The 25409-nt window shown below is 48.1% G+C and overlaps 1 protein-coding gene across 1 annotated transcript; it reads right to left on the minus strand.

The window, feature by feature from the left end:
- On the minus strand, nt 1-24145 carry DAPK2 (death associated protein kinase 2). Its single transcript, XM_019650810.1, has 8 exons — nt 24012-24145; nt 21480-21528; nt 20660-20686; nt 17720-17872; nt 16613-16658; nt 3279-3368; nt 3075-3158; nt 1-681 (listed from the first exon to the last, which is right to left on the minus strand). Exons 1-8 carry the CDS (start codon nt 24127-24129, stop codon nt 601-603), a joined length of 648 nt encoding a protein of 215 aa, XP_019506355.1. The 5' UTR covers nt 24130-24145; the 3' UTR covers nt 1-600.
- Between the last annotated feature and the right edge of the window lie 1264 nt (nt 24146-25409).

A 25409-nucleotide genomic window follows, 5' to 3' on the forward strand; every position in this document is an offset into this window, starting at 1 on the left:
TCAGGTAAACCAGAAGTTTAATAAAAATGAAAAAAAATACAATACATTGGCCTGGCAATGGGCTGCTTTAGAAGGTCTGACAAGTTGGGTCAGCCTAACTCCATGTGGGTTCTGGGAGGTCACAGGATTGGCCTGTCACACCCCAAGATTCATTTCACTCACTTGTCTTGTTCCCATGGAAACGGCCTCTGTCTTCCTGGTATAATTTTTGACCAGGCTGCCTCTGAATGCCCTCATCCTATGAGGAAATCTGCCTGAGTCTGACCTTCACCCATGATGATGATGATGCTCATTTACATTGTTTTCTTAAGTCCATACCCACACCCCAGGTTCTGAGGTTGGCAGACAGGTGAGAGCCCGTTTTATGGAGAATAAGAGCTTTGGGAATGCCGGGGCCTCCTCTATAAGAAACAACTCCAGCTCCCAGGGTCTCCAGGCTCCCCTGCAAACTTGTCTGAATCCTGCAGGCCCAAATCTCTTGCAAAATGTTCAGGAATGCAGGATGCCTGGGATCTTGTGATGGGCGCGGACCAAGAGTCTGTGCAGAAGGGATCCCCGCTGGGCCTGGGCCTCCCTGGTGGCCACTGATTGCCAGGCCAGTTAGGAGGTACTGCTCCTCCTCCGGGGGTGGAGGGCTTTCCTCTTGGCAATGTCCTCCTCTGTGTCACTCTCACAATTCCTCTGGGGGGGGAAAAAAAAGAGGGCCAGGGAAAGAGGGTCATGAGATGCCAGAAATGGGGTTGTGCTGGGCAACCTAGCCTGGTACACCTGGGCCAGGGGCCTGCAAGCCAGGGAGTTGGATGTTGAGGGGAAAGCTGTTGTTCTGTCCTGAGGCTGGATGTGGGTGAGGCGGGGGTGGGAAGGGACCTGAAGTGGTGCCACACCAACTGCCTTGAGGCCTCCTTCCCGGGAGAAAGGAAAACAGGCACAGCATTTAGGAGAAACCAGGCACCAGGAAAAGCCAAATTATAACAATAATGAAAATGATATCTGGTGGCTGCCACATAATCAAGACCACTTTGATATGTGGTCTGTGGGCTGATGGGTCTCCTGAGCTCAGAAAAGAGAGGAGAGGGGAGGCACCAGGACCTCCCCAGGCTCTGAGGGCCCTCTCACCACACCCATTCTTCCTTGATTGGCTTAGGCTGTACCTTTTCCAGGGAAACGCTTCTGTGCTCCACTTATATGAAAGAGAAAAAGAGTAAAGTACATTCCACGGCTAAACAGGAGCTGAGGCAGCCACCCTGAAGGTCATGGTGCCTTTTTCATGCAGGCTACATCGATCTAATCAAATTATTAAAATTATTAAAAGAAGTACTAATTCAGAAAGACTTAAGCAAGTCATACAATCTTTTCTAATGGGTTCGATTTTAATGCTTCCTAAATAAAAGGACCTTTTTTTTTTTTTCGAGACTTTTTTTTAAAAGGAAAGTCCCTTTGGGAAAGCTTTATTATAACAGAAGTCTGGGACCCAATCCTTTTTCACTTGTAGGGTGAGCCATTGAGCTGATGGTGCTGAGAGTTCACATAAAAAGAGGACTATTTTTAAATGTTTGCACAAGGACAAAGGTTAGGGTAGAAATGGACTGTCTTTTTGACACTTTCTGGTCCTCTTTCCCCATGGCCTGCATTATATCAGGGCAACTCAGCTGAAAGGCGTGCCTGCTATCTGCCATGTGCCTTCCTGGGGCCTTCTCTCCTTCCCCTGGCCTAAGCCACCTGGAAATCCAAGGTCAAGATCAACTTTAGTCAAATACATCCTGGACCAGGCCCGGCTATAACAATAAAAATAACTCAAGCTCTGCTGAACAGCAACTTTTTAGCATGCGTCAGAGCCAAACAATAAAAAAGTAAGCTGGGGGGAAAGTCTGCCTGCCATTAACAGGGATTTTCAGAGGGAGAGAGTCCAATCCCCATTAATAGCAGATAAAGAAAGAGGCCAGGGAAGAGACACAGTTGTTTCGGGCTTCTAGAGCCATAAATCCTCAAGTCCTGGGCAAGAGTAAGAATAAACAAGAGTTCAGGCTGAAGGAAGAGAACCCCAGGATGTGGTGGTGAGGGGGGGGAGTGCAGGGGCTTCTGGGACGCAGCTTGAGCGCCCTGGGTCCTGAGGCTGCTCCAGGCTGACTGCCCCTCTGTCTCAGACAGCTGTCTTCCAGCCCTTTCCTGAGTGAGTTATTTTCTGTCCTGACCTGTGCCATCCCAGACACTCCTGGAACCCTCATCACACTTGGCACACAGTGGGGAGCATCTATGTTCAGAGAGCCTCTAACTGCTGCATTCCGAAGCACTGGCATTGCATTTTAAAGTCTACAGGAGCATTTTCGACAACAACAATAACTGCTAATACGTATTGAGCCCTTGTAATGCCAGGTTCTAAGAATACGTCCTCATTTCATCCTTATGACTACCCTATGAGATAGGAATTATTGTTAATCTCATTTTACAAATGATAACATTTTGACATAAAGAGGTTAAGTAATTTCCTCATAGTCACACAGCTAATAGGTGGCAGGCGTGAATCCTGGCAGTCTGGCTCCAGAGGCCACACTCTTGTCCAGTATGTAAGTTCCTCCATTTAAATGGACACAAAACAGTAACAAGCTAATCAAATGTAAGTTAGCATATTATTATTATTATATTATTATTATTATTCATCTAAAGCAAAACAGAAATGGAACAATTGGAACATGACTAAAAAGCCCCCATTCTACAGCAGGTCTTTGGATTGTCAGGAATACATTTTGGATTGCCTGCGGTAGTCCTACTATGCAGGGTCCTCAAGGTCTCCAGCAGGCGACAAGTCCTCAGGGAAGGCTGGGGCAGTGGGGCGGCAGCCACAATCTCTTGGAAGGCCCACCAGGAGAGGATTTAAGATCCTCCGGAAGCCATGCTTCTCCTGGCACCACCTGGTGGTCCCCATGAACACAAGGCCCCCACTAATCATACAGTGCGGCGGACAGGACCAGCAGAACTGGCTGGGAACAGTTAAGACCCATCTGATCTGCTCCCCCTCATCCCCAAGCTCCTGGCCACCCCAGAATCCTACCCCAGAGGGTACTGCGTTTACCCACCAGGCTTTCATCCGGCCTCAGGTGCACCTTCTTCATCAGCGAGCGGGTGAGGTGGTTACACAAGGATACAATGCTGAAAGAGAGCTGAGGGGGGGACAGAAAAGGGACTGCCAAGTGAGAATGTGCACAGAGACCTTGGAGGGACCCAGGAACCCACCTGCACCCCCTACACTCCCAGCCCCCCAGCCCTGAGCCCGGACACACCTTCCACCGCCTGCGGACATACTGCTTCTTGAAGTTCTCCAGGTTGATCACAGACTCCCTGCGCACCAGGGCTTGATGCCTGTCCACTGGCTGGGAGACAAAGCAGGGCATGGCAGCTGACACTGGGCTTCAGATGGCAGCCACCTCCTCCCTGAACAACCTCCCTCCCACACACCATCCTTAGCCTGACCCTAGCACCTCCTGGCTGGGAAGGGCGCACGAAGGGTCGTCATACTAAAGGCAATGTTTACAGGTGTCTCAGCTGTTCAGGAGATGCCCTTGTGCCCGAGCTATTGTGACACAGCCAGACGCACACAAGCCGACTGGGCTGGAGGCTCGGCTCCCCCACAGAAGAGTGGGAGGCAGAGCCTTCAATCACGGATCCCACTGCAGAAAGGTCATTGTACACCAGTCTAGGATACCCACTGTGTACTGGGCCCGATGGGCCTAGCAAAATGGATGCTTTGTGGGCATACAGGACAGTAGTACTCCATTCAGAAATAAATGGAAGGAAATAGGGGCTCTGATGGGGGTCAACAGGAGACAAAATGTGTAGTTGCCTTTCACAGACTGGCAGTCAAGGCTCAGCCTAAAGCCTGACTTCTCCAAGAAGCCTGGCATGGCTTCTCTCAGCCTCAGTTTTCCCATCTGTAATAGGGGAATAATAAACAACATTGTGTCATAGGGTTGTTTAGGATTAAATGCATGTGGGTGTGTAAAGTGCTTAACCTAGAGAAGCTCAATACCTTCTCCATATTCTTTTTAAGAATTGACTTTATTTAAAAAATAGCTTTATTGAGGTATGTATAATTGATATACAAAGAAAACTGAACATATTTAATGTATACAGTTTGATGAGTCCATTCCCTCTTGAATTCCTCCCCTTTTGTAAAACAAGGGTATCCGAGATCAAGAGATCAAGAAATGAATTTCAGGGGTTCTATTAACCCCTGAAATGGTTTGTAAATTTTAGTGTGTGAACTTGTACATGAATGTTCAGAGCAGCATTATTCATAATAGCCAAAAACTAGAAACAACTGAAATGTGCATTAACTGATGCATGGATAAACAAAATGTGGTCTATCCACACAACGGAATATTATTCATAAAAAGGAATGAAACACTGATACATGCTACACCATGGCTGAACCTTAAAAAAACATGTTAAGTGAAAGAAGGCAGACACAAAAGGCTACATACTGTATGATTCTATTTACACAACATGTCCAGAATAGGTAAATCCATTGAGACAGAAAGATTAGTAGTTTCCAGGGGGTAGAGAGAGAGGAGAATGGGGGGGGGGGGGGTGACTACCACAGGGTATGAATTTTCTTTCTTTCTTTCAGGAGTGATGAAATGTCCTGACATTAGGTAGTGACGATGGTTACACAATCTTGTGAATACACTAAAACCCACTGAATTGTACACTTTTAAATGGTAAATTTATGGGATGTGAATTATATCTGAATAAAGAAAAATTTAGTGTATGTACAGATATACATTTCTTCTCAGGAGATAGCTTTCACCGATTCTCGAAGGACTCCATGACCTCAAGAAAATGAGCTGTCCAGGATGACCTATAAGGTTCCATCAGCTCTATTTTTCTCTCCACTCTGACAGACTCGGCACAGCAAGGTCTCATTCGGCACCTCAGGGAACGCTAAGTGAGGTAGTTCAGAGGCCCCTGAGTGCTGGTCTTCTCTTAGCCACCCTTGGAGCACACCTCCATTCTTGTTTATTTTCCACCACGGTGCTAGGTACCAGGTGAAACCAGTGCATATTGCTGGCCCACACTGTTCTGGACTTCAAGTGTTCTGGCAGGACTCCCCTTCCATGTCCACCCAACCCCCATCCTCCTTGGAAAGCTTCTTTGTGTTTCAAAGCCCAGTGCAAAATGTGACTACCTCCAGGACAATGTCCAAGAAATAATGTCTCCCTCCCACTACATGGCCAAATCACATGTGAGATCCCTAATTATATATATATCACCTGTTTCGGTCAACTCTGCAGTGGCGTCATCTCACTACCCTGTTTCCCCGCAAAGAAGACCTAGCCAGGAAATAAGCCCTCGCATGATTTTAGGTGCCAAAATATGGTACCTTGGCATACTGAATATTTTAAGCTGAAGGAGTTTGTGGAAAAGACACCCTTCTCCCCGAAACAGGTCATAAAACCCTCATTGAGGGGTGCGTGGCCTCCATATCCTGGAAGAATCATACTACAGCTTATTCTCTGGCTAGGTCTTATTTTCGGGGAAGCTTGGTAGCAGAAAACAACTTGAGGTCACAGAAAGCATTTCCTTCATGTGCTTGCCAATGTCCCCTGCCCCACCTCCTCCCCACCCAGAGCATACAACAATGGGTGCTTAATAGTTGTATGGTTAAATTGTTTCCTTGAGCTGCTGAAGAGACAAACTGGAATGAAATCCTAGGACTTGGGACCTGCTCCCTCCTGCCAGAAAGGCCAGGCACCTAGATCAGCAGCCATGACACCATGAAAGGATGTCACCATGACTCCCCATGGTTCTGCCTGGGAGTCAGCAGAGTTGTGGGAGAGGGCGGGGGGGTCAGGGAGCAGGGAGGAGAGTGCACACAACCTTGACATGGAGGGAAGTTAAGAAAGCAAGGGGGCAAGTCACCCTCCCAAACTGGAACACAATGGTTTCAGCCAAAGAGCGCAGGAAGAAAGAGGAGAGGAGAAAGAGGAAGACGGAGAGGGAAGAGAAGAGAAAAGGATGAGGGTGCTGCGGGGACATCAGGCCAAGCTCTCCCAGTTCTTTCCTTTATTACGTCTCACCTCTGCCACATCTGCAAGCCCAGCCCTGGGTCTAGGTCTTACCCAAAGGGAGACGCAAAAGAAAGCAGAGCCTGCCCGCTCCTTGGATCAAAGCCTTCCAGCAGCTTCCTGGCACTCTTGCTGGAACCCAACAAGTCCACCAAGACTCCCAAGGCCTGTATCATCTGGGTCCTTCTCCAACCTAATTTCCTCCCTCTCTCCTTCCTGTCGCAGTGGTTCCTGCCCTGGGTCTGCTTGCTGATCCAACCCAAGGTCTCAGGAGTTTTGCCCTTGCTCCTTCACATACTCACTTTGTTACTTTGTTTGTGTCTTTGCTTAAATGTCACCTCCTCAGAGAGGCCTTCCTTGACCACCCTATATAAAATAGCACCCCAACAGCCCCACACAACTCACCGTGCCTGTACCCTACTTCTCCACAGCATGTCATTGACATTTTATTCTGCATTTATTTGATTTTTGTTAGTTCCCCCTCCCTTGAACCTCCCAGCAACTACTGTCTCCTTTCTGCCTCCCCAACCCATAGACCATGTCTAACTTCATTAATGTCTGCAATTTACTTTTGAGTCTAACCCTTGCAGGGGACACTTACACTTCACTTGGAGAGTTTGATGAGGCTGAATCAGAAGACGCTGGGAGGAAAGGGACCTGTTTTTATCCACTTACTGATTGGCACCCTTGCCTAAACCCTGTGGCTGGAAGGTCAACATGCAGGCTAGGGGAGTCCGTTAACGAGAATCCCACCTTCCAAATGGTCCAGCAGTGCCCACCACTGAGCAGAGGGGCCCAACTAAAATATCAGGTGAGACCATTCTCAGAGGCCATTCATGTAATTACTTCTAGGGTCCTATCTATATGCTACCCAAAGCAGCATGAACTCTGAGGAGGTCACCCAGGCTGTAAATCTGTCAGGCTGGCCTTTCCTCATCAATGGTCTTCCTTGGTTGCTAAGAGGGCTCACCAAATGCTGACATTCTCATCTAAGCCTTGAAAGTCAGAGAGACGTAAATTGTGCAGTAAAATCTGTTCCCAGAAGGGATGTGGGCATTAACACTTTTGATTAAATTAGGAGCGTGAGGGGGGATGGAGCTGTTATGCCTTCTCCTGACCCCCACCCTCACCTCTCTGCAAACAAACAGTGCCCACCTTCTAATCTATGGTCCTTCAGCGACACCAGAGAGTCTGGGCAATTCTGACCAGGTTCCTAGGAGCATGTGTGGTGTCTCAGAAAAATGTCAGGAAGGGAGGCAAGAAGACAGAATGCTGTGGCTGAAGTCAGGTTTTGTTTTGCAGATTCAAGTGCCTTTGAAAAAGTCCAGCAGGGTGTGCCAAGTCAGCACCCACACCCACAGAGCCAGGAGATGAAGCAGCAGCCATCCTCCTAGGCATAAAAAAAAGGAACCCTGGCTTTTCAGAAGAGGCACCCCAGAAGATTTTCTCTAAACACCAGGCCTCCTCTAGGAACTGCAAACAGATTGGAACTTTTCAAACCTCCATCTGTGCCTTTCTCCAGCCCCACCCTCCACTGAAAGCCAGGAACACCTGAACACCCATCTCCCTCTCCTGCCCAAGTCTGTCACTCTGGCCCCTCCTCCTCTCCAATCTCCTTTAATACAGAGGGTGCCCAAAAAATGTATACACATTTTAAGACAGGAAAAAACCTACTAAAATTGTTAATAGTCAATATGTACCAATAACAAAACATGACTACGACGACTGGATTAAGAAACTGTGGTACATTTATACAATGGAGTATTACTCCGCTATAAAGAAGAATGAAATTGCACCATTTGCAACGATATAGATGGACCCAGAGACGACAATGTTAAGTGAAATAAGTCAGTCAGAGAAAGACAAATACCATATGATCTCACTTATATGTGGAATCTAAAAAACTGAATAAATGAGCAAAGTAAACAGAAATAGTCTCAGAGAAATACAGGAAAAACTGATGGTTGCTAGTTGGGAGGGGGGTGGAGATGAGGGAGAAGGGGAAGGGATTAGACAGCATAAATAGGTAACTACAATATTGCCACAGGGATATGAAAGACAGTTAGAGGAATATAATTAAAAATGTTGTAAATGTTTTGTAGGGTGTCAGATGGTCACATGTCTTGTTAGGGAGACCACTTCATGGATAGCTAGAAGCTTGATCACTGCACTGTACACCTGAAGCTGATGTTGTATAATATTGTATGTCAACTACAATTGAATATATATATATATAGTCATGGGACGTGGAATACAGTGTGGGAGTGGAGTCAATGGAATTGTAATAGATATGTATGATATCGGTGGGGGGAAGTGGGGAGGCGGATTGTGGAAGGAGGTTGTCACTTTGAGGGGTAAAAAGTATAATTATTGCACTGTGTTGTACTCCTGAAACTAATTAAAAAATAAATAAACAAAACAAAACATGACTACAAGTCACATTTGACTTCTGCAATTATAAGAGGTACTCAGTGTGGTTACCATCAGTGTCCAGACACTTTTTTTTTTCCATTGGTAGTTGTTTCAATCTAATTGTGGAGGGCGCAGCTCAGTGGCCCATGTGGGGATCAAACCAGCAATCTTGGTGTTATGAGCACTGCACTCTAACCAACTGAGCCAACCGGTCACCCTAGACACTTCTGATTATGGTAAACTACTGCTTGAGCAATGTTAACCAAAGTGTCCACCTCTTTACAGTTTTTTGGCACCCCCAGTATAGGTGCCCCAGTATAGGAGGCCCCTCCACTTCTCCCTTTTGCTGGCTATTTTGCTGGCTGGAGCCTGGGCCCTGCTGGCTTTACCTCACCTCCTGAAAGAAGCACATGAGGCTTAAGGTGCTTGAGTCTCTGCCTCCTTATAATTGGGTGGGGAGAGCTGCAGAAAGGATGCATCTCTGCAGGCTGTCCCTATATCGAACAAGCCAATGGAAAGAGCCAGGAAAGCCCTTTCCCTTGCCTGACCTGGTCTCACTTCTCTGAGTTAGGTCTTGGCATGGTTACACTCACTTTTAATCATCGCTCTGAGACCTTCAGTTTTCTGAGCAATTTGTCATCCCCAGGAAAAGCTTCAAAAGCTCTCCCTCCTGTACTGTTACAGAAGACAGGTGACTTGAGAGACATAACAACCAATGCCATGTGTGGGCTGTGTTTGAATCTTGATTTGAACAAACCAACTGTAACAGGATACCTTTGAGAAAAGTGGGGACATGTGAGTATGGAATGTGTTTCCAGATTACATGAAGGAATTATTCTTGATAATGGCACTGTGATAATATTAAAAAGAAAGTCCTGGGCCGGCCGAGTGGCACGTTGGTTATGAGTTGGCTTGGGTCTCCAGCTCTGAGCAGCAGGGCCCCAGTTTGGATCCCACATGAGGGCCAGTGATGCTGTGACCGCTACAGCTAAGATGGTGAACAACAACTCTACCTGGAGCTGGGCTGCTGTGAGTCGCCAGCGATGGCGTAGGCTGCAGTGAAGCTGCAGTGGGCTGCCATAAGCTACCGTGAGTGGCTGGTAGCCAGCGTGAGCTGCCAAGAGCTGCCAGGAGCGGCCGTCCAGTGGCTGGCGACCAATCTGCCTGACCCGGGAAGAGCACAATGATAATACCAACATGGGCCAGTGAAGCAACGTCCTCCACAACTAAAGACTGAAGAACAAAAGGACAGCAACTTGTCTGTTCCCCTTCCCTGATTCCCCAATGCTATTCCTGTCCTCCAATTCCCCAACAAAACCTCAAAAAGAAAAAGAAAAAGAAAGTCCTTATCAGAGAGTTATGCAGAAGAATTTATGAATTAACTATGTCTGAAGTTTGCTTTAGAATACCCAGAAGAAGTAGTGGTGGGATGAATGAGAGACGACTAGCCATGACTTGCTCACTGCTGAAGCTGGGTAACAGGTACATGGAATTCACTACACAATTCTCCATACTTTTGTGCAAGTTTTGAAAATTTCCCATGACAAAAAATTAAAAACAAAAACTTTCTCTTTTTCATCTCTATAATCTTCTATTTAATCTCCATTCAACAGTCCAGGTTTCTGATCCAAACCTGGGCTTTTCCCCATCCCTCCAAATTCTACTTGGCACCTTCTCTACAAGGCTACATTTGGGGGGCGGGGAGCAGGGTGTTGGGAGGAGACCTTCCCTGAGAATGGTTCAGCCCTCTGCCACCCCTTTTACTCTTTCTCAATCCAAATTCAACTCTCTCCTGTTTTCTGGAATATTAGATACCTTTATTTTCTCAGTTATCACGGCCTTTCCCATCTCTCAGTTGGTGGGGTCCCCATCTGTCCCAGACACTGAATCTTTTATTTAGGGGTTGTCTTGTCCTTATCTGTCACCTCCCTCCAGAGCCAGAGCACAATCAGTGTTTGTTCGACTGAACTGGCCCCTTCTGCTCCTCAAGTGTACCCACTGCTGAGCCTCCTTTCAAGGCACAGTCTACTCCACAAGCCAAGATCCGCAGACAAAGGAGAAAAGGCCATTCGATTCCACAGAGATTTACAGAGGACGACAGTGGGGATGGTACCTGGGCACACAGCCACCTCCCACAGGGGCCAACTGCGCTGAGTGATGGATGGAGTGAGGTGGGAAGCCACCATGTTCACAATCACCTGTGGGGAGGGTGGGTGGTGCAGGGAGGGGGTGCCTGGAGGAGACTCTGGCTTCTTCTGTCATTATTACTCTGACCCACTGGTTGCCATGCCATTGCCACCATTCCCAAAGCAGAGCAGAGTAGTCATGTGCCATGTGCATCTGCTTCAGAGCAGGGACAGGCTGCTGCCTTTCCCAGGCATGGCCTCTCCAGCTTCCTTGGGAATCATTATTCAGGAAGATGCCACACACTCACCCTCCCCTTCCCCACAGCTCTGGATGATGTGTGCACATAGCACAGAGGCTGCCTTTTCACTCACAGCCTGGTGAATGAAAAATCTGATGGCAGATGGGCCTGCCCACAGAACAGTGCCCTCAGGCCTCCCTCCCTCTAGGTGCCAGTGCCATGGACACCTGGGACCATCAGCCTCACCCCCTGCCCTGAGCCCACTGTTAAAATGCCAGTGGTGGGCATGTGGGGAGGAGTGTTGCCGGCCTCTGGCTGGGCACTCCACAGGCATCCTTGGGCTCCCCTCAGCATCAGGTTCTGATGCCAAAGTGTGATGGGAATTGCATTGGCCAGGCGACAGAAGAAGGCCAGTCTTATCTGATTTCCCTGAAAGACTTGACGGACTTTCTCAGTTTACTTGGATTTGTCTTTGGAAACTCTTAGTACAGAAAAGGATCTGTTTATAAAACATCTAAATGATAAGTCATTAACAACGACTGGACATGAACACAGAGGGGATGATTCCATTGAAAGCCTCTTATGGTTCCGACTAACTGGGTGACTTTAGACAAATCCTGTCCTGTAAAATGCTATAAAGTGAGGGTGCCTGGTGGTTCACCTCTGAGGACCTCCCAGGACAGACAGTGTGTGGCTGATGCCACGATTCTAAAACAGTTACTTCTCCCTCCCTCTTCTTAGCCTCCTTAATTCAAATCATCATCCACATCTTACTCCTATATTGCATTTTATTTCAGTCTTCACAAAGAAAGTTTCCCTTGAGTTGCTCAATCAGGAGGCTCCCTTTCCTTTGGAAACCTGGCTGTCCAAGGTCAAGGTCTGCTCGTATTTGCAGTGTCTTATGCCAGATGAGTACATCACGTCCCATGACAGAGCAGTAAGTTCTTGGAGAGATAGTAGATGGGTCATTTGTACCAATTCTCCAAGGCAGGGCACAGGAAACAGCTTTGCTATCTTCCATGGATTCCAAGATGCACATTTTTTGTATCTCTGAAGTCAGGACTTGTCTCCCAATCAACGGCAACATATCCTTACTATCGGCCTGAAGTGAAAGCAAATGTTCCGACAGAAGATCACACTGCTTCTGCCAGACACCAGGAGCCACCTAGCCTCAGGCTCTTTGACATTAGATTCTCTGCTTGAGGTTCTTTTGGATCACGCTGATTGTGCAAATTCAGAAGGCAAATCATGAGGACCACTAACCCGGGGCTCCTGTTCTCAAGGGAGGATTTCTCATCCTGCCACCTAGTGTCAAGGTTGGGATACACATGTTCCCTTGTTTTCCCTTTCTCCTGGTGACTTTATTTCTCACTTATCCTCTCAGAGAGGGTGTCTCAGCTTTGCGTGTGTGGGGTCTCGTGTTGGACTTCCTATCTTGGGCTTTTTATCTTTCTTATTTTTGATACATAAAATAATGACACTTCCTATATTTGATGAAAATATGGTTTCTTATATTTGATGAAAAAAATTCTGTTACAAACATTATATATGACATTAGAAATGATCCAGCGTGCTAATAGAAAAGGAGGTAGGATTTTGAAGAAACGGTTTCATGGGATCAAAGTCTCATGTCTCATCCTAAACCACTTCCTGTCTGTGCTGCTCACTGGGCATTTGCCTCCCCTCCCTACCCCACCCCCAGCCCTGGAATCCTTGGAAAGTGTTGATGCCACCAGCACACTGGGCTGTAGACTAGCCTGTCATCCATCATGGCTCCCCATGACTCTTGGGATAAAGGCAGAGCTCTTTAATATGGCAAAGCCCTGCTGGTCCTGCCTCCTCTCCAACCATATCTATACCACACTCTTACTCTCCCCTCCAGCTTTCCTTCTATCTGCACAGTTTCAGCCTCCCATTCCCCCTGCCACCACAGAGCCCTGGCATGACAGCCGTGTAGCAAACAAGTCTTACTCCCTGTTTGCCTAGCTGATCTCAGCTCTAGCATAATCACCTCGGGAACGCCTTCCTTGACTAGATCATACCCCAAAGCAGGCTCTTGCAGTACTGCATACTTCTTTTTCATAGTGTATGCATATGTCCTAGCTACAGTCCTATATTTCTAGAATGTTCTTAATTAATGTTGGAATCCTTCACTGGACTCAGAACTCCATTAAGGCAGGAAACATGCCTGTTTTCACTCAACTTTGTATCCCCAGTGCCAAGCCGAGTGCCTGACAGTTGGTAGGTGCTTAGAAATTATTTGTGAATGGATGGATGGGTGAATCTGGGTATAACCTGCCCCAGAAGCAGAGAGTAAACTCCTGGAGCCTGGGGCAGTTACAGGAAGCAGAAAGAACAGCAGACTTATCATCAGGAGACCTCCACTTTTGCCACTATTATAACCTGGGGCAAATCACATCCTGTTTCCTCATCTCCAAATTGTGAATAACACTTACCCCACCTATCTGACAAGGGTATTTCATGAGTCTGTGAAGACACTTTGAAATGATACATCTGTTCCCCCACCCCTGTGATCCTAGCGCAGCGCTGTGGCCACATGCCATGCTCTGTCTATATGAGCTGGTGGCCTGGCCCCTCATCCAGGAAAAAGGTGATGAGCTCACACAGTCCTCCAGGAGGAGTGCTCAAGGCCTGGGGTCACGAAGAGAAGACCTTGTGCTTCTCGGCCTTAATGTCCACCCTCTTCAAAAACGCTCATGGAGCTTCTCAGAATTTCAGAGTCCAGTGCCCTAGATGCATAAGAAAAGGAGCCTTCTTGTTGATTCCCTCTGGGTTTTCTTTCCCAACACAAGGTCGGAGCCCTTAGCCAGAGAGGGGAAGCTGGAAAAGGGTGGGGTGCTGCCTCTCCCCTCCTGCTCTTGCAGGCTGATCTTCAGACACAGGGCTACACAGGAACAATGAGCTGTGTCTTCTAGGACACACTTCTAAGGACAATCGTGTGAAGGTGGGAGGCACTCCACCTATCCGGGGCAGAATACATGAAGCTGCTTACTTTACCTCTGGGATCTGAACATTAAGGTGGATATTTACAGCCAAGCTGCACAACTTCTTCCCATGTACCTCATCTTAGAGTCGGACATCCTGAGTTTCTCTTTCATCTGTGTCAACTAGCTATAAATGACCCTGAGTAAGTCATTTTCTCTCTCAGAGTCAATTTCCTCATCAGTTACATGAATGAAAACAATACTAACAACAATAGTAACACCACCCCCCTTCTTCCTGTCTCACAGAGTTCTTTTAAGGATCAAAGACAAGTGCTTGGTAAGTGATGTCCATGCAAATGAAAAGTAATATGTTCTCTGTGCATTTTAAATCCCTCTTTTTGCAGAAGGAAAGCACCAAACTGACTTACTGTTACCCCTGGTTAGCTCAAATATTACCTAAGATCTGCAATCCATAAGGCACATAGGTGGGAAGTGAGATGTGCGCAAATCCATCATCACAAATCAGTTATCAAACATCTCCCCAGGGCCAGTCATCCTCCCTCCAGAGAAGGATGCGTGAAAGGTATTCATCCTCAATTGTTTTAACAGCTTGGCTGCCCTGCCAGCTCCATCTCTCCCAAAACACCAGGTTGGTGAGAGGAGGTGCAGAACGAATAGCTAGTTATCACCTCCGTGATTCTGGATGCTGTGAAGGTGGTGCAAGGCTATGCTATGGACACACATTCCTGCAGGATAATTCTCGCAGATGCCCAGCAGGGCAGTTGGGAACATGCTTCTACAAGCCACCCAGGATGCATTCCTGACTAGATTTGGGGGCTCAGAGCTTCAAGCCAGCCAAGACTTCCTCGCTGCCTGATCTGTGGAGCAACTCCACAAGGGACTCACTGGTGTCCCAGCAGAACACGGAGCCCAGGCCATCTGTGCTCCTACTTTCCAGCTGGAAGCTGCCCACCAGTTCCTGGATCCACTGTAGGTCTGCTGAGAGCTCCTGCCTCAGGGCTTCAAATTGTGTGTGCAGATGGTCCAATTTCCTGGCCACGCTACCGAGGCTGGACCCTGTAGCCTGGATGTCTTCTCTCAGGAGCTTCTTCAAGGATTCCACTTTACGGAACTCATACCTGAGCTGAGACAGGTCATGCCGGGCACTCTCTCTCTCCCCTCGGTACCAAGCTTCCTTTTCGTTGAAGATGGAGACCAGGGCCTCCACGTCATCCTGGATGGTGTCATGGGCCCCCGACAGGGCATGGCATCCCTTGTCTACCCAAGCCACATCCTCTACCACACGAGCAAAACGCTCAAAGTTGACGTAGGTGTTGTTGGGGGGCATGCTTGAGTGGCATTTGATGGTGTACTCTCTCAGGCGCTTGGTCTTCAGCTTGGTGGGCTCTGTCTTCCGCTGTTCCGGGGGTCTGACTTCCCCTTTGGACTGGTGGGTGTTCAGACAGAAGAGCCAGAGTTAATTTGATGCCTGCTCCCAAGGGCAGTTGGAGGTGCAGGTAGGCACACGAGCAGCCTCTTTGGCATTCACTGCATGCGTCAGGCCATGGGGAGGGCCAGGGCGGGATGAGCACTCTTACAAACCATAAGCAAGGTTGAGGAGTACAGAGGTCCTGCCTGCATACTTACTTCAGGGCAGGGTGGTCCACGGCCATTAGGGGATCTTCACACGCATAGCATTTAGGGCACTCACACAGACAAGCAGGCTACAGCAGGACTCTGCAGGCATCCACTCAGGGGCAGAAGCACACAAGGCCATGGCTGACAGAGGGAGGCCGAGGGGCCTCTCTCCTTCAGGGCCAGTCAGTTCGCTGGGCCTCAGCAACACTCGGCAGGCTGAGCAGGGAGGCAGCCCGAGAGGCTTGTTAGCTCTGTGCCCTGGGCCCACTCCAAACCTGGAGGGTGCTTGGCCTTCCCCACCCTTCAATAAGCAGAGGAAGCTGACCTTCTCTAGAGCACTCCAGTCCTCCCCACTCTCCATCTTCCACAGGCTTCTACCCCTTCTCATCTGCACCCTCAGATATCCTCCTCAGCTCTCATGTAACAGTTCAGGCGAATGGGAAGTCTGATGCTGTCCCTGGGAGTGCACGTCTGGTCAGTCAACAGAGCTAGGGCCTGGATCCCAGGCTCCTGATTCCCACCCTCCCAAGGGGCTTTTCACTAGCACCTTACTCTGTTGTGACTAGACCACAAGACCCTCTGAAAAACCAGCATCTGGAAGCACAGCTACAAAGCAGGTTAGGCAGGGCGTCACCTTTGTGCCCCTCCCCTCCCCAGAGGGGACAGAATTGCCCTAAGAGAATGGCTGCTTCTCTTCTCCAACAGGCCTCCATCTCATGTCTCTATTCCCTGAGGTCTTGAAGAGCCTAAGGAAGCGGGATGACTGGTTTGTATATCAGAGCCCCAAAAGTCAAAAAGTAGCAGCCCTGGTTACAAAGTTGAGGTTTTTCATTGTCACTAGTCTCTCTATAACTGGGGAGTCCTGATTTCTGCTTTGAGAAGGATGGTGACATGTCATCCAACATAGAACACTTTGTAAGATGGCCCCAAAGAACAAAGGGCTTCAACTGAGGTTTGTGAGGGTTGCATTTCATAAGTTACCTGAACCCATGAACTATAAACTTAAACCTATACACCTAGTTGAACAGCCCAGACCCTTCAGAGCCCCTGACTAGCTTTCATCTGTGCCCATGGGTCAGTGTTTCAAGCAAAGGCCTTTCCAGGGGCCCTCTGCATCATGCCACCCCAGCCAGCCCGGGTGACAGCGCAGGGACCTGCCGGCTCACTGGAACTCATCCGCAAGCCCTTACCGTGATCCAGGGGTGTCTGAGAGCCTCTTGGATTGTGAGCCGTTTCCTGCAACAAGGATCAGAAACAGCGATGATGCATGAGGACAGAAGCTGAGGGCAAAGTCTTCATTCTTAGACCTGCATTTTGGCATTCTTTGACCACTGCCATCAAATCAGAATAATGGGGGATACAGAGATGGATGGGGAACTGGCTGAATTCCCTGCACTCCAGAGAAAGTGGTCCAGTCAGACCCTTCAATAAAGTGACATTACATAAACCATTATCTTTGGTCCCAAAGTTGAAGGCCCTAATGTCACACTATAGGAGTCCTAAGTGCTCTTTTGAGCTTCCATCTTTCCATTGCTAAAACTTTGGTCTCTGTTTTTCTATTTGCCTCCCAGGTCCCTTCTCTGCTCTGCCCTGCTCTGTACCTAGGTAAGGTGATCCTACCGAGCACTGCCCTTAGACAGGGAAATCAAGACCCTGTGCTTTAGAGGACCTCATCCTGACTCTTTCTCTGAAGTCTGTGGAACCAAGAAGACATGACTTTCTAGAGTCTGTGGACCCCACTCCTGCCCGCTCTGGGCCATGCTCTGGGCACCCAACAACCTACAATTCCCTTCCCATCCCCTGCTTTGCCCCCACAGACATGGGGCTCACCCTGGGTCCTGAAGAAGGGGTAGGATCATCATGTCCCCTATTCTCCCACTTATTGGCCTCTCTGAGCTTGTCTCCCCCAACTCCTAACTGAACTGGCTTGAAAACTCTGTCCCATTCCTTTTCAAATCCTAGTTCCAGGTTCCTTCAGAACAGACTGCACAAGATAATAAACCCTAGAGAAACCCAGGCTGACTTGCAAACACACACACACACACACACACACACACACACACACACACACACACTTATTTACATTTCAACAGGAAAAAAAAAAGCAGCAAGACTTGAGCAAATAAGATCCATGCCAAGTCTCGGCCAGTCCATACTTCTCAGCACCTGCCCAGATTAGACCACAATGGTGCAGATAACAGCCCATGGCAAAGTGGGGACAGACGGACACATCTTTGGGATAGGCAACAGGAGACGGTCAGTACCTGAGAAGCCCGTGCCTTTCTCTGTCCTCTTACCGGGTGTCTTTAACCAGAAGCTTCCTAATGAAGTCCTTGGCCAGCTCGCTGGTCTGGCTGAAAAATTCCTCATCAAAGTCATAACTCACTGCTGTGATATTTGCCAACGTTTCCTGCTTCGTGTCTCCCAGGAAAGGGGACGCTCCACTTAGGCTGAACACACAGAGGGAACATGTGATTACAGGCAAGTAGACGGAAGTGGGGGTGATGGAGTCAGGGAACTCGGACTCGTACTATTGCATGGGGATGGGAGGCTCCCAGTAAGACTGCTTACCCACTCTGGGCAGCCGGTCAGCAGCCTTTTCAACTGAGTCCGAGTCAATACACTTTATGGAACTCCTACCAAGTGCTTGACAGAGAGAAACTGTGTCTTCCAGGGAATCGAAAGTGGCAGGGAGAGAAGCACAGCAGAACAATGCAGAACATAATTGAATGCCAGACAAAGGACAGGGGCGCGCAGGACTGGAAGGAGAGGCCCAGTGCAGGCTGCATTGGAGAGTTGACATTTGCATCAGTTGTGTCTTGAAGAATGAAAACGTTGTCAGCAGTCAGAGAAGGAGATGGAAGGTCTTCTAGGCTAAGGGATCAGCTGAGCAAAGCCTAATAGGTGTAGAAGTAGATGGGCCATGAGGGACTGGAAGGGTGTATGAGGTTCCCCTGTAGGGCTTGTCAAGGAGATGTCATTCAAATAGTGACTCCTGAATCTACTGTCTCCTGACTCATATTCTAGTTGCTTATGGAAAACCTCTACTCAGATGTGCCACTATCCCAGAAGTCACTGTGCCTAAACCTCCCTCCATGAGCTCCCCGCTTTGATTAATGATGTCACTTCACAAATGTACCCAGGCTAGAAACACAGGAAGTCACATCTGACTCTTCCTTCCACTCCCTCACTTCACCTAATTGGCCAAAAAGTCTTGTTGGTTCCATTTACTAAATGTCTCTAAAAGGTCATCCCCATCCCCTCTGCCATTTTCTTAGCATAATGGCAGTAAGGTGCACTGGAAAAATTTGGTATTTCAATTTTGGGTTTGAATCCCAATTCCGTCACTCATTAGCTGTGTGGATGTGCGTAAGTTACTCAACCTCTCTGAGCTGCAGTTTCCTCCTCTGTAAAAGGATGAAAATAAAAGACTCCACCTGACGTTTCTGTTGTGGGGAATAAATATATATAAAATACTCCATGCAATCCTGTCCCATACAAAAGCTCTGGAATTGATGGCCATTATTATTGTCATTGTTAGAACACAAAGAACCTTCGATGACTCCCCATTTTCTGGGGGATGGAATCTAAACTCCTGAGCAAGGCATCAGAATTTGGCCCCTGTGACATGCTTAGTACATTCACCACACTTAACACGCTCACCGTTCCCTTCCTCAGCAGGGCGGCCCTTCCCTCCCTTTGTACCTGGAGAATTAACATCATTCCATATGATCCAGTTCAAATCAATCAATATCTACCTATCTCCCTCCCTGCCTCCCTCCCTCCTCAACACCCCTCATTAAACCTTCCACAGCTCTCCTGTCTGTGTCTCACAGAGGCGTGTTCACACCTCCACCCACAGACTTGGTCCCACCGGGTAGAGAGTTGGCTATTGTGTCTCCCCCAACACAGCAGCTCCAGATGAGCAGGGCAGAACCTCCATCATGTCACTATCCCGAGTGCCTGGCCCATGCCCGCCATGGAGCAGGCACTCAATAAATGGTGTGGAAGTCAAACAAGCTACAAGAAGACTATGTGCCCTGAACACACTGGAATTGTTTAATAGTTCAGTATGGGAACCAAGGTTCTGAAGAAATCAAGGTTCCAAGAGCCAATGTCTGAATATTCTGGCTCTGATCTGAAACTATAGAGCAATGTGTCAAATTCACTCTACATCAAATTCCTCTGGGGTTTTTAAAAAAATACTGGTGCCCAGACCCCACTCCTAGGAATTCCGATTTAATAAGTCTGGGGTGGGGCCTGGACTGTGGTTGATATTACAAGGTTTGATGTGCAGCCAGGATTGAGACCCAGCACCACAGTTTGGGAGGAGGGTCCCCAATATCACATAGAGCTCTTAGTCCACGTGCTACTGGAAGAGCCAGAAAACTGGTTCACGGGGATATTGAGAGAATGACCCCCTCAGCTGTTGAGCGTTGGTCCCCCGTCCCCTCTGGCTGTGGGCTGACTCTTATCCAGTGTGCCATAAAAGTGGCATTTTCCAGGTATGCTGTCAGGGGAAACTGGCTGGAAACACTGAGGAATGAACACCTAGCCGGCCATGAACTATGTGCCAGAGCAGTGCTAGGAAATTTGCATGGGTCAGCTTATGTAGCCCTCACCACACACCCATGGCGGGAAGTTTGTGATTTCTATTTTTCTGATGAGAAAAACAAGCCCAGAGAGAGGTTAAGCATCTGCTCGAGGCCACAGAGATGAAAAGCGTCAGATGCACTACACACAGAGCTACGCAGGAAATCTCTACTTGAGCAACTTAATACTTCAGGGACAGGAAAGAGAGACTCTGGGGAGAAAGGAAGAGGGAGTAGAGCTGGGAAAGGAAGGCAAAAGGGAGAGAAAGAAGAGGCGGGCAGGCGGGGTAGCTTGAGGGCCCTCCCAAGGCGTGAGTGGAAGCTGACATTCTCACAGGGATCCAAGTCGGAGTGAGGCTGAGCAGTGGATCCCTGGCCAGGGTGAGGATGCAGACACAGTGTGAGCAGGATGGAGGCCACAGGCTGCTGTCCTGGGTTCCTGCACAACCCCAGCCCCAGGCAGGGTCAAATGTGTGAAATGGAGCTAAGAGTGCTTAGCGTCAGGTCTGCTGTGTGGATTGAACACATCGGGTTCATGGTGGGTGCTCAGGAAATGTCAGTCTGTCTGTCTGCCTCCCCTGTTCTCATTCCTCCTGTTTCCCCCAGGAGGAAGCTGGTGGGAGTCTCGGGATCAGGGATACTCACAGGATGTAGGTGATGACGCCTATGCTCCTGCAAAATAAAGAACAGTCACGTCAGGACCACCTGCCTCTAATCCCCACATGGTTCTCAGGGGAAGTGGTCACTAGCCCCTCCATGGAGGCCTCTGGATGCCATCTCAAGCTCCACACCCCTCTTCATTCCACTCTTCAGCAGCACCCCGGGAAGCATGTGGAGTCATCAAACTCTTGCCATTGAGTCTGAGGACCGAAGTTCAAGATCAGACTCCTGCACTTGCAGGCTGTGATTGGGGCAAGTCCCCTATCAACTCTGAGAATCTTTCTCCTGCTACAATGAGGATAATGATAACTACCTTACAAGACTGCTGGGAAGATTTTAGAAAACCAACCAATCAAGATGCCCAGACAACTATAAAGCACTGTTCAAAAGAAACGAGTCCTATCTGCACAGAGAATCAATCACTATGGTATCCCCAGGCCCAACACAGAGCCTAGAACATAAGAGGTGCTCAGTGGTCACTTGGTTGACTGCCTGAACAAGCTATTGTTACTATTACCTTGATCACGGCTGTGGCAGGCCTCAGCGGTGAGCCTGCACCTCCAGTCTCACCTCTCCCCTTTTTCTCTACCTCAGTCATGTTCTAACTGGCCTCAGGTCCAGGCCTAGATGCTTCTAGCTGCCTGGACCGTAGGCCTAGCACACCTGGAGCAGCCAGAGGCTCTAAAAAGGTGAATGTGGAGAAAGGGGTTTTCATGGTCAAGGGGGATATCAGCCAGAGCCAGGGCCTGAGGCCTTCTGCCCTTGGAAGGATCTCTAGACCACCTGGGTGACCTACACAACTTACCACATGTCAGCTTCCAGGCCCAGGGGCTCATAGTTCACAATTTCTGGAGCTGAAAGAAGACATATTAAAGAGTCAGCAGGAGTATGAAAATAGAAGAGATGGCTGTAGGGAATTTTAGGGAGTTTGGTGCCAAATGTCTCCATCCTGAATCCCCACTAAGGAAAATCAGAGCAAAGGAAGGAAATAATCCGGATCTAAGAATTCTGAGGAAGTTAGTTGCCTGCTATCCTTGCAGAAGCTTTTACAAAGAGGCCTTAATAGTGAGGAAGAGGGGAAGCACATAGGAACATGTGGGAAAGGAAGAAGAGGATGGGGAGAGGAAGATGTAGAAAGGGTAAACGGGGCCTGGCGACAAGGCCTGCTTTAGAATGCTCTTGTGGAAACCAGTGAGGTCGGCACTGGAAGGTGATGGAGAAGAAGGCAGAGAGGGAATCCACATTCCTCTGAGTCTGGTCTGAAAGAGGGTACCTCCCACCTGAGCGACAGGAGGACATTCTGGGAGCTACTGAGATGATGAACTTGAGGTGCCTGAGGCACACCCGGGGAAAGATGTCCAGGAAGCTGGGTATTGGGGAGCGGGCCAGAGCCATCGAATTTAGAGTCATCGGACAGGTAGAAACAGGAGTTTGCAAATGATATGGTGACCAGGAGAGGGTGCAGGGTCTAGGAAAGAAGACTCTACAGAGCAGAGGAGACCAAATGGCCCAGAGATCAAGCAGACAAGCACTAGAAAATGAGTGCTGAATTCCTCACTGCAGTGCCCAGAGTGTGGGAAGGGAGATAAGAGCTTGACGATAAAATGGAGAATGGGAAGGCAGCAGATAGAGAAGGGAGAAGGACTGAGCCTGCTAAACCACTAATGGAAAAAGAAGGAGAGCAGGAAAGGCTAAGTCTGTTCATCTGGAACAGTATCAAAACCATCTCTAAGGTGTGCCCACCATCCCACTCTCCCACCTCTCCCCTACTTCCAGACACAGGGAACCACTTCCTGGCTTTGCTTAATTTTTTGCTTCATAAAGATGTCATACTGCATGCGATCTACTGTCACTTGATTTTTTTTTCGCCACTCAACATTACACGTCTAGTGTTCATTGAATGTTCATCAATTGAATGATTTTTCGTTTTCACTGCTGTATAATAGCCCATTGCGTGGAGATATAATTTTTTGCGCATTCTCTTCTCAGTGATCATTTGGATGGCTTCTACTTCCTTTATTATTGGAACAACGATGCTATGAACTTTTTTTGTACATGTCTCCTGACACACACATGAAAGACTTTCTCTAGGACAGTGATATTCGAAGTGTGGTCTACAGACAAAGAATCTGCAGATTGTCACTGGTCCAGACAATATAGGTACAGAAACTGAAAGTAGGCATTAGAGACTCATAGACAGCAAATTGTTGTAACATTCAAACTATGATAATTTTTCTGGGAATTAATTTTTCTTGTATCTTGTGGCACCTCTTCCATTATTGCCCTGAATTTCTAGTTGAACCATTTGCTGTTATTTAACACTTGGTATGATTTAACTAAATTAACATATACATTTTTACCATTTATGAGAATGGTGGGCAGTGACTGCTGTCTCAGAGAAAGTTCAAGAATAGATGTCTTGTGCCCCAGGTTCGAGCTGGCTCTGCCACCAACTCGCTGTGTGGCCTTGGGTATATCATTCTGAGTGTGTCTCCTTACCATCACTGTTTCTGTCCCTAGCACCTCACCTGACATCTGTCATACAGAAGGTGAAGAAGAACCACTGGGTGACCTTAACTAAAATCTTCCAGCCCTCCAACTCCTTAACATTTGTTAAACTAGACCAGGTGATGTGAAAAGAGCTTTCCAGCACTCTTATTGGGTGGCATGATGTCTTGTTTCCACAAACGGCAAGCCCCTTGGAGGCAGGGTCTTCTTAGAGAGACAACCCAGTATGATAGAAAGAGCACAGGTTTGGATGTATCTGTATTTGAATCTCCTTTGAAGCTCCACCACCTACTGGCTGTTTTATCCTGAACAAGGCAGTTGATAGAGAAAGTAATTAAATCTGCTTCATGAGGTGCTTTAAGGATTAACTGAGATAATGCCTGTGGAGCACCAGGCATAGTATTTGGCACATGGCAAGATTCCCTTACCGAGAGGGTCTGTGGGGCCTCTGCAGAGCCATTCCATAGTGGCTGCAGAGTGGGTACATGTGGCCTGAAAATCCATCAGAGTGGATGCTCTGACACGTTCTGTCTTCTTTTTTGATTAGAATGTGGTCAGAAGTTTCAGTGCCAGGGTTTTAAGGAGACCATGCCTTCCCTCCATTTCCAAGACCACACCGGGCTTCCTACACCCCACTGGGCACTCAAAGCTAGCCCTGAACCCTCACCCAGAGGCCCAGCAAGACACCTTCTTCCCCACCCACTAGGCCTCTATGGGGTTTCCAAGGCATCATCACAGTCGTGGCCCCAGACACAGGGTTTGTTCCTGGGATCTCTTTACCTTTTGATCGCAGATTCTTTGCTAGGAGAGAAATAGGCCTAGGACTCACCAACAAATTCTGGCGTGCCAAAAATATTCTTAAATTCAACTCCATCTTCTATTTCGTGAGCCAGGCCAAAGTCAATCAGCTTGATATGTGGAATGGGAATATTCTTGTCTAACAACATAATGTTTTCTGGCTGGAGAGCAGGAAAAAAAAAAAAAGAAAGGAAGAAAAGAAAAGATGGTAATTATAGCCCTGTTTTGTGTTTTTGCTTTGGGCTGGGGTGGGGTTTGGTGTTCTTTTTTTAGGAGACAAAGACAGCATAAGCTCTTTCTTGTTTTTGTGTCCTCAGTCTTCTCCTGTGAACTCTAAAAAGGCAGAGCATTGAGGGCAAGGTCTGGGTTTTACCAAACCCGCTGCCCATGGCAGAAATGGGGATGTTGGCTTTCATCACCCTTTCTGTCTCTGAATGGCAGGTCCCTTCACTGCAGCGCCTCTGTTTCTCTATCTGTCAAACGCAGCTGGGGAGATAGATCCCCGCAGCATTTCCTATAAACAAAACCACCGCCACTGCGTAAATGTGCTGGGGGCAGAGGCATCGCAGCCAAGCCTCCTCGGTTTACACTTGGCTTGTTGACCTTCATCTTCCTGACCACCTCTTTCCCGGGGCCAGCCAGCTTCCTGTTGACAGCACTCTTCTCTAGACTAATGGTCGCTGTGGCTCACACTTCTCTATGTATTCAACTAATTTTGTCCCTCAGCAGGACACAGGGAAAAATGTACCTGATTTCCAGGGAAAATACCAGCTGCCCAGGCTATTTGCAGCCTGGCCAACAGCTGCCAGATCTGACATAACAATGCGTGTGTGTATTGGTGGGGGGACAGCCCCTGCCCTGGCCTCACACACCCTGGGCCCCCAGTGAGGCTAGAGCAGGATGCTGAGCCTACCCTTCTCACCCCCACCCACCACTCAGAGTATGCACTGGGCGAGCAGGGCCCTCAGCTTCACCCCCTTTCCTCCCACTCCCCACCGCGAGTGTCCTAGACTCCATCCAAAGTGGCATGTCCTGAAAAACATACAACCACACAAAAACTTGTACACAAATGTCACAGCAGGCTATTCATAATGTAACAGTGATACCCTATCTTCTATTTTGAGATTTAAACCTCTTATGTAACTCGATTTGACACTGTGGTTTAGCTTGGGACTTTTATTTAAAAGTTTTTCTTTTCCTTGCTTCCCTCCCCTCCCGCCAAACCTTAATAATTCTGTTTACTATACATTTACTATGCAAGTGCCCACCAACTGATGACTAGATAAACAAAATGTGGTGTGTCTATACAGTAAAATCCAGCCATGAAAAGGAATGAAGGCAAAGAAAAAAATAAAAAGGAATAAAGTACTGAAACATGTTATAGCACGAATAAATGTCAAAAACATTATGCTAAGTGAGAGAATCAGTC

This window comes from Hipposideros armiger, unplaced genomic scaffold (genome assembly GCF_001890085.2).
Source record: "Hipposideros armiger isolate ML-2016 unplaced genomic scaffold, ASM189008v1 scaffold_147, whole genome shotgun sequence".
Taxonomy (NCBI): domain Eukaryota; kingdom Metazoa; phylum Chordata; class Mammalia; order Chiroptera; family Hipposideridae; genus Hipposideros; species Hipposideros armiger.

Bases quoted from the DNA above. Each gene is read 5' to 3' on its own strand.
- DAPK2 (XM_019650810.1), bottom strand. From the start codon at position 24,129: ATGTTGTTAGACAAGAATATTCCCATTCCACATATCAAGCTGATTGAC. The intron at 16,659-17,719 runs GTAAGAGGACAG...TCCTTGTTGCAG, and splicing joins CTTCTGGTTAAAGACACCCG to GAAACGGCTCACAATCCAAG. The intron at 3,369-16,612 runs GTAAGGGCTTGC...TTTGTCTCCCAG, and splicing joins TCAGACACCCCTGGATCACG to CCAGTGGACAGGCATCAAGC.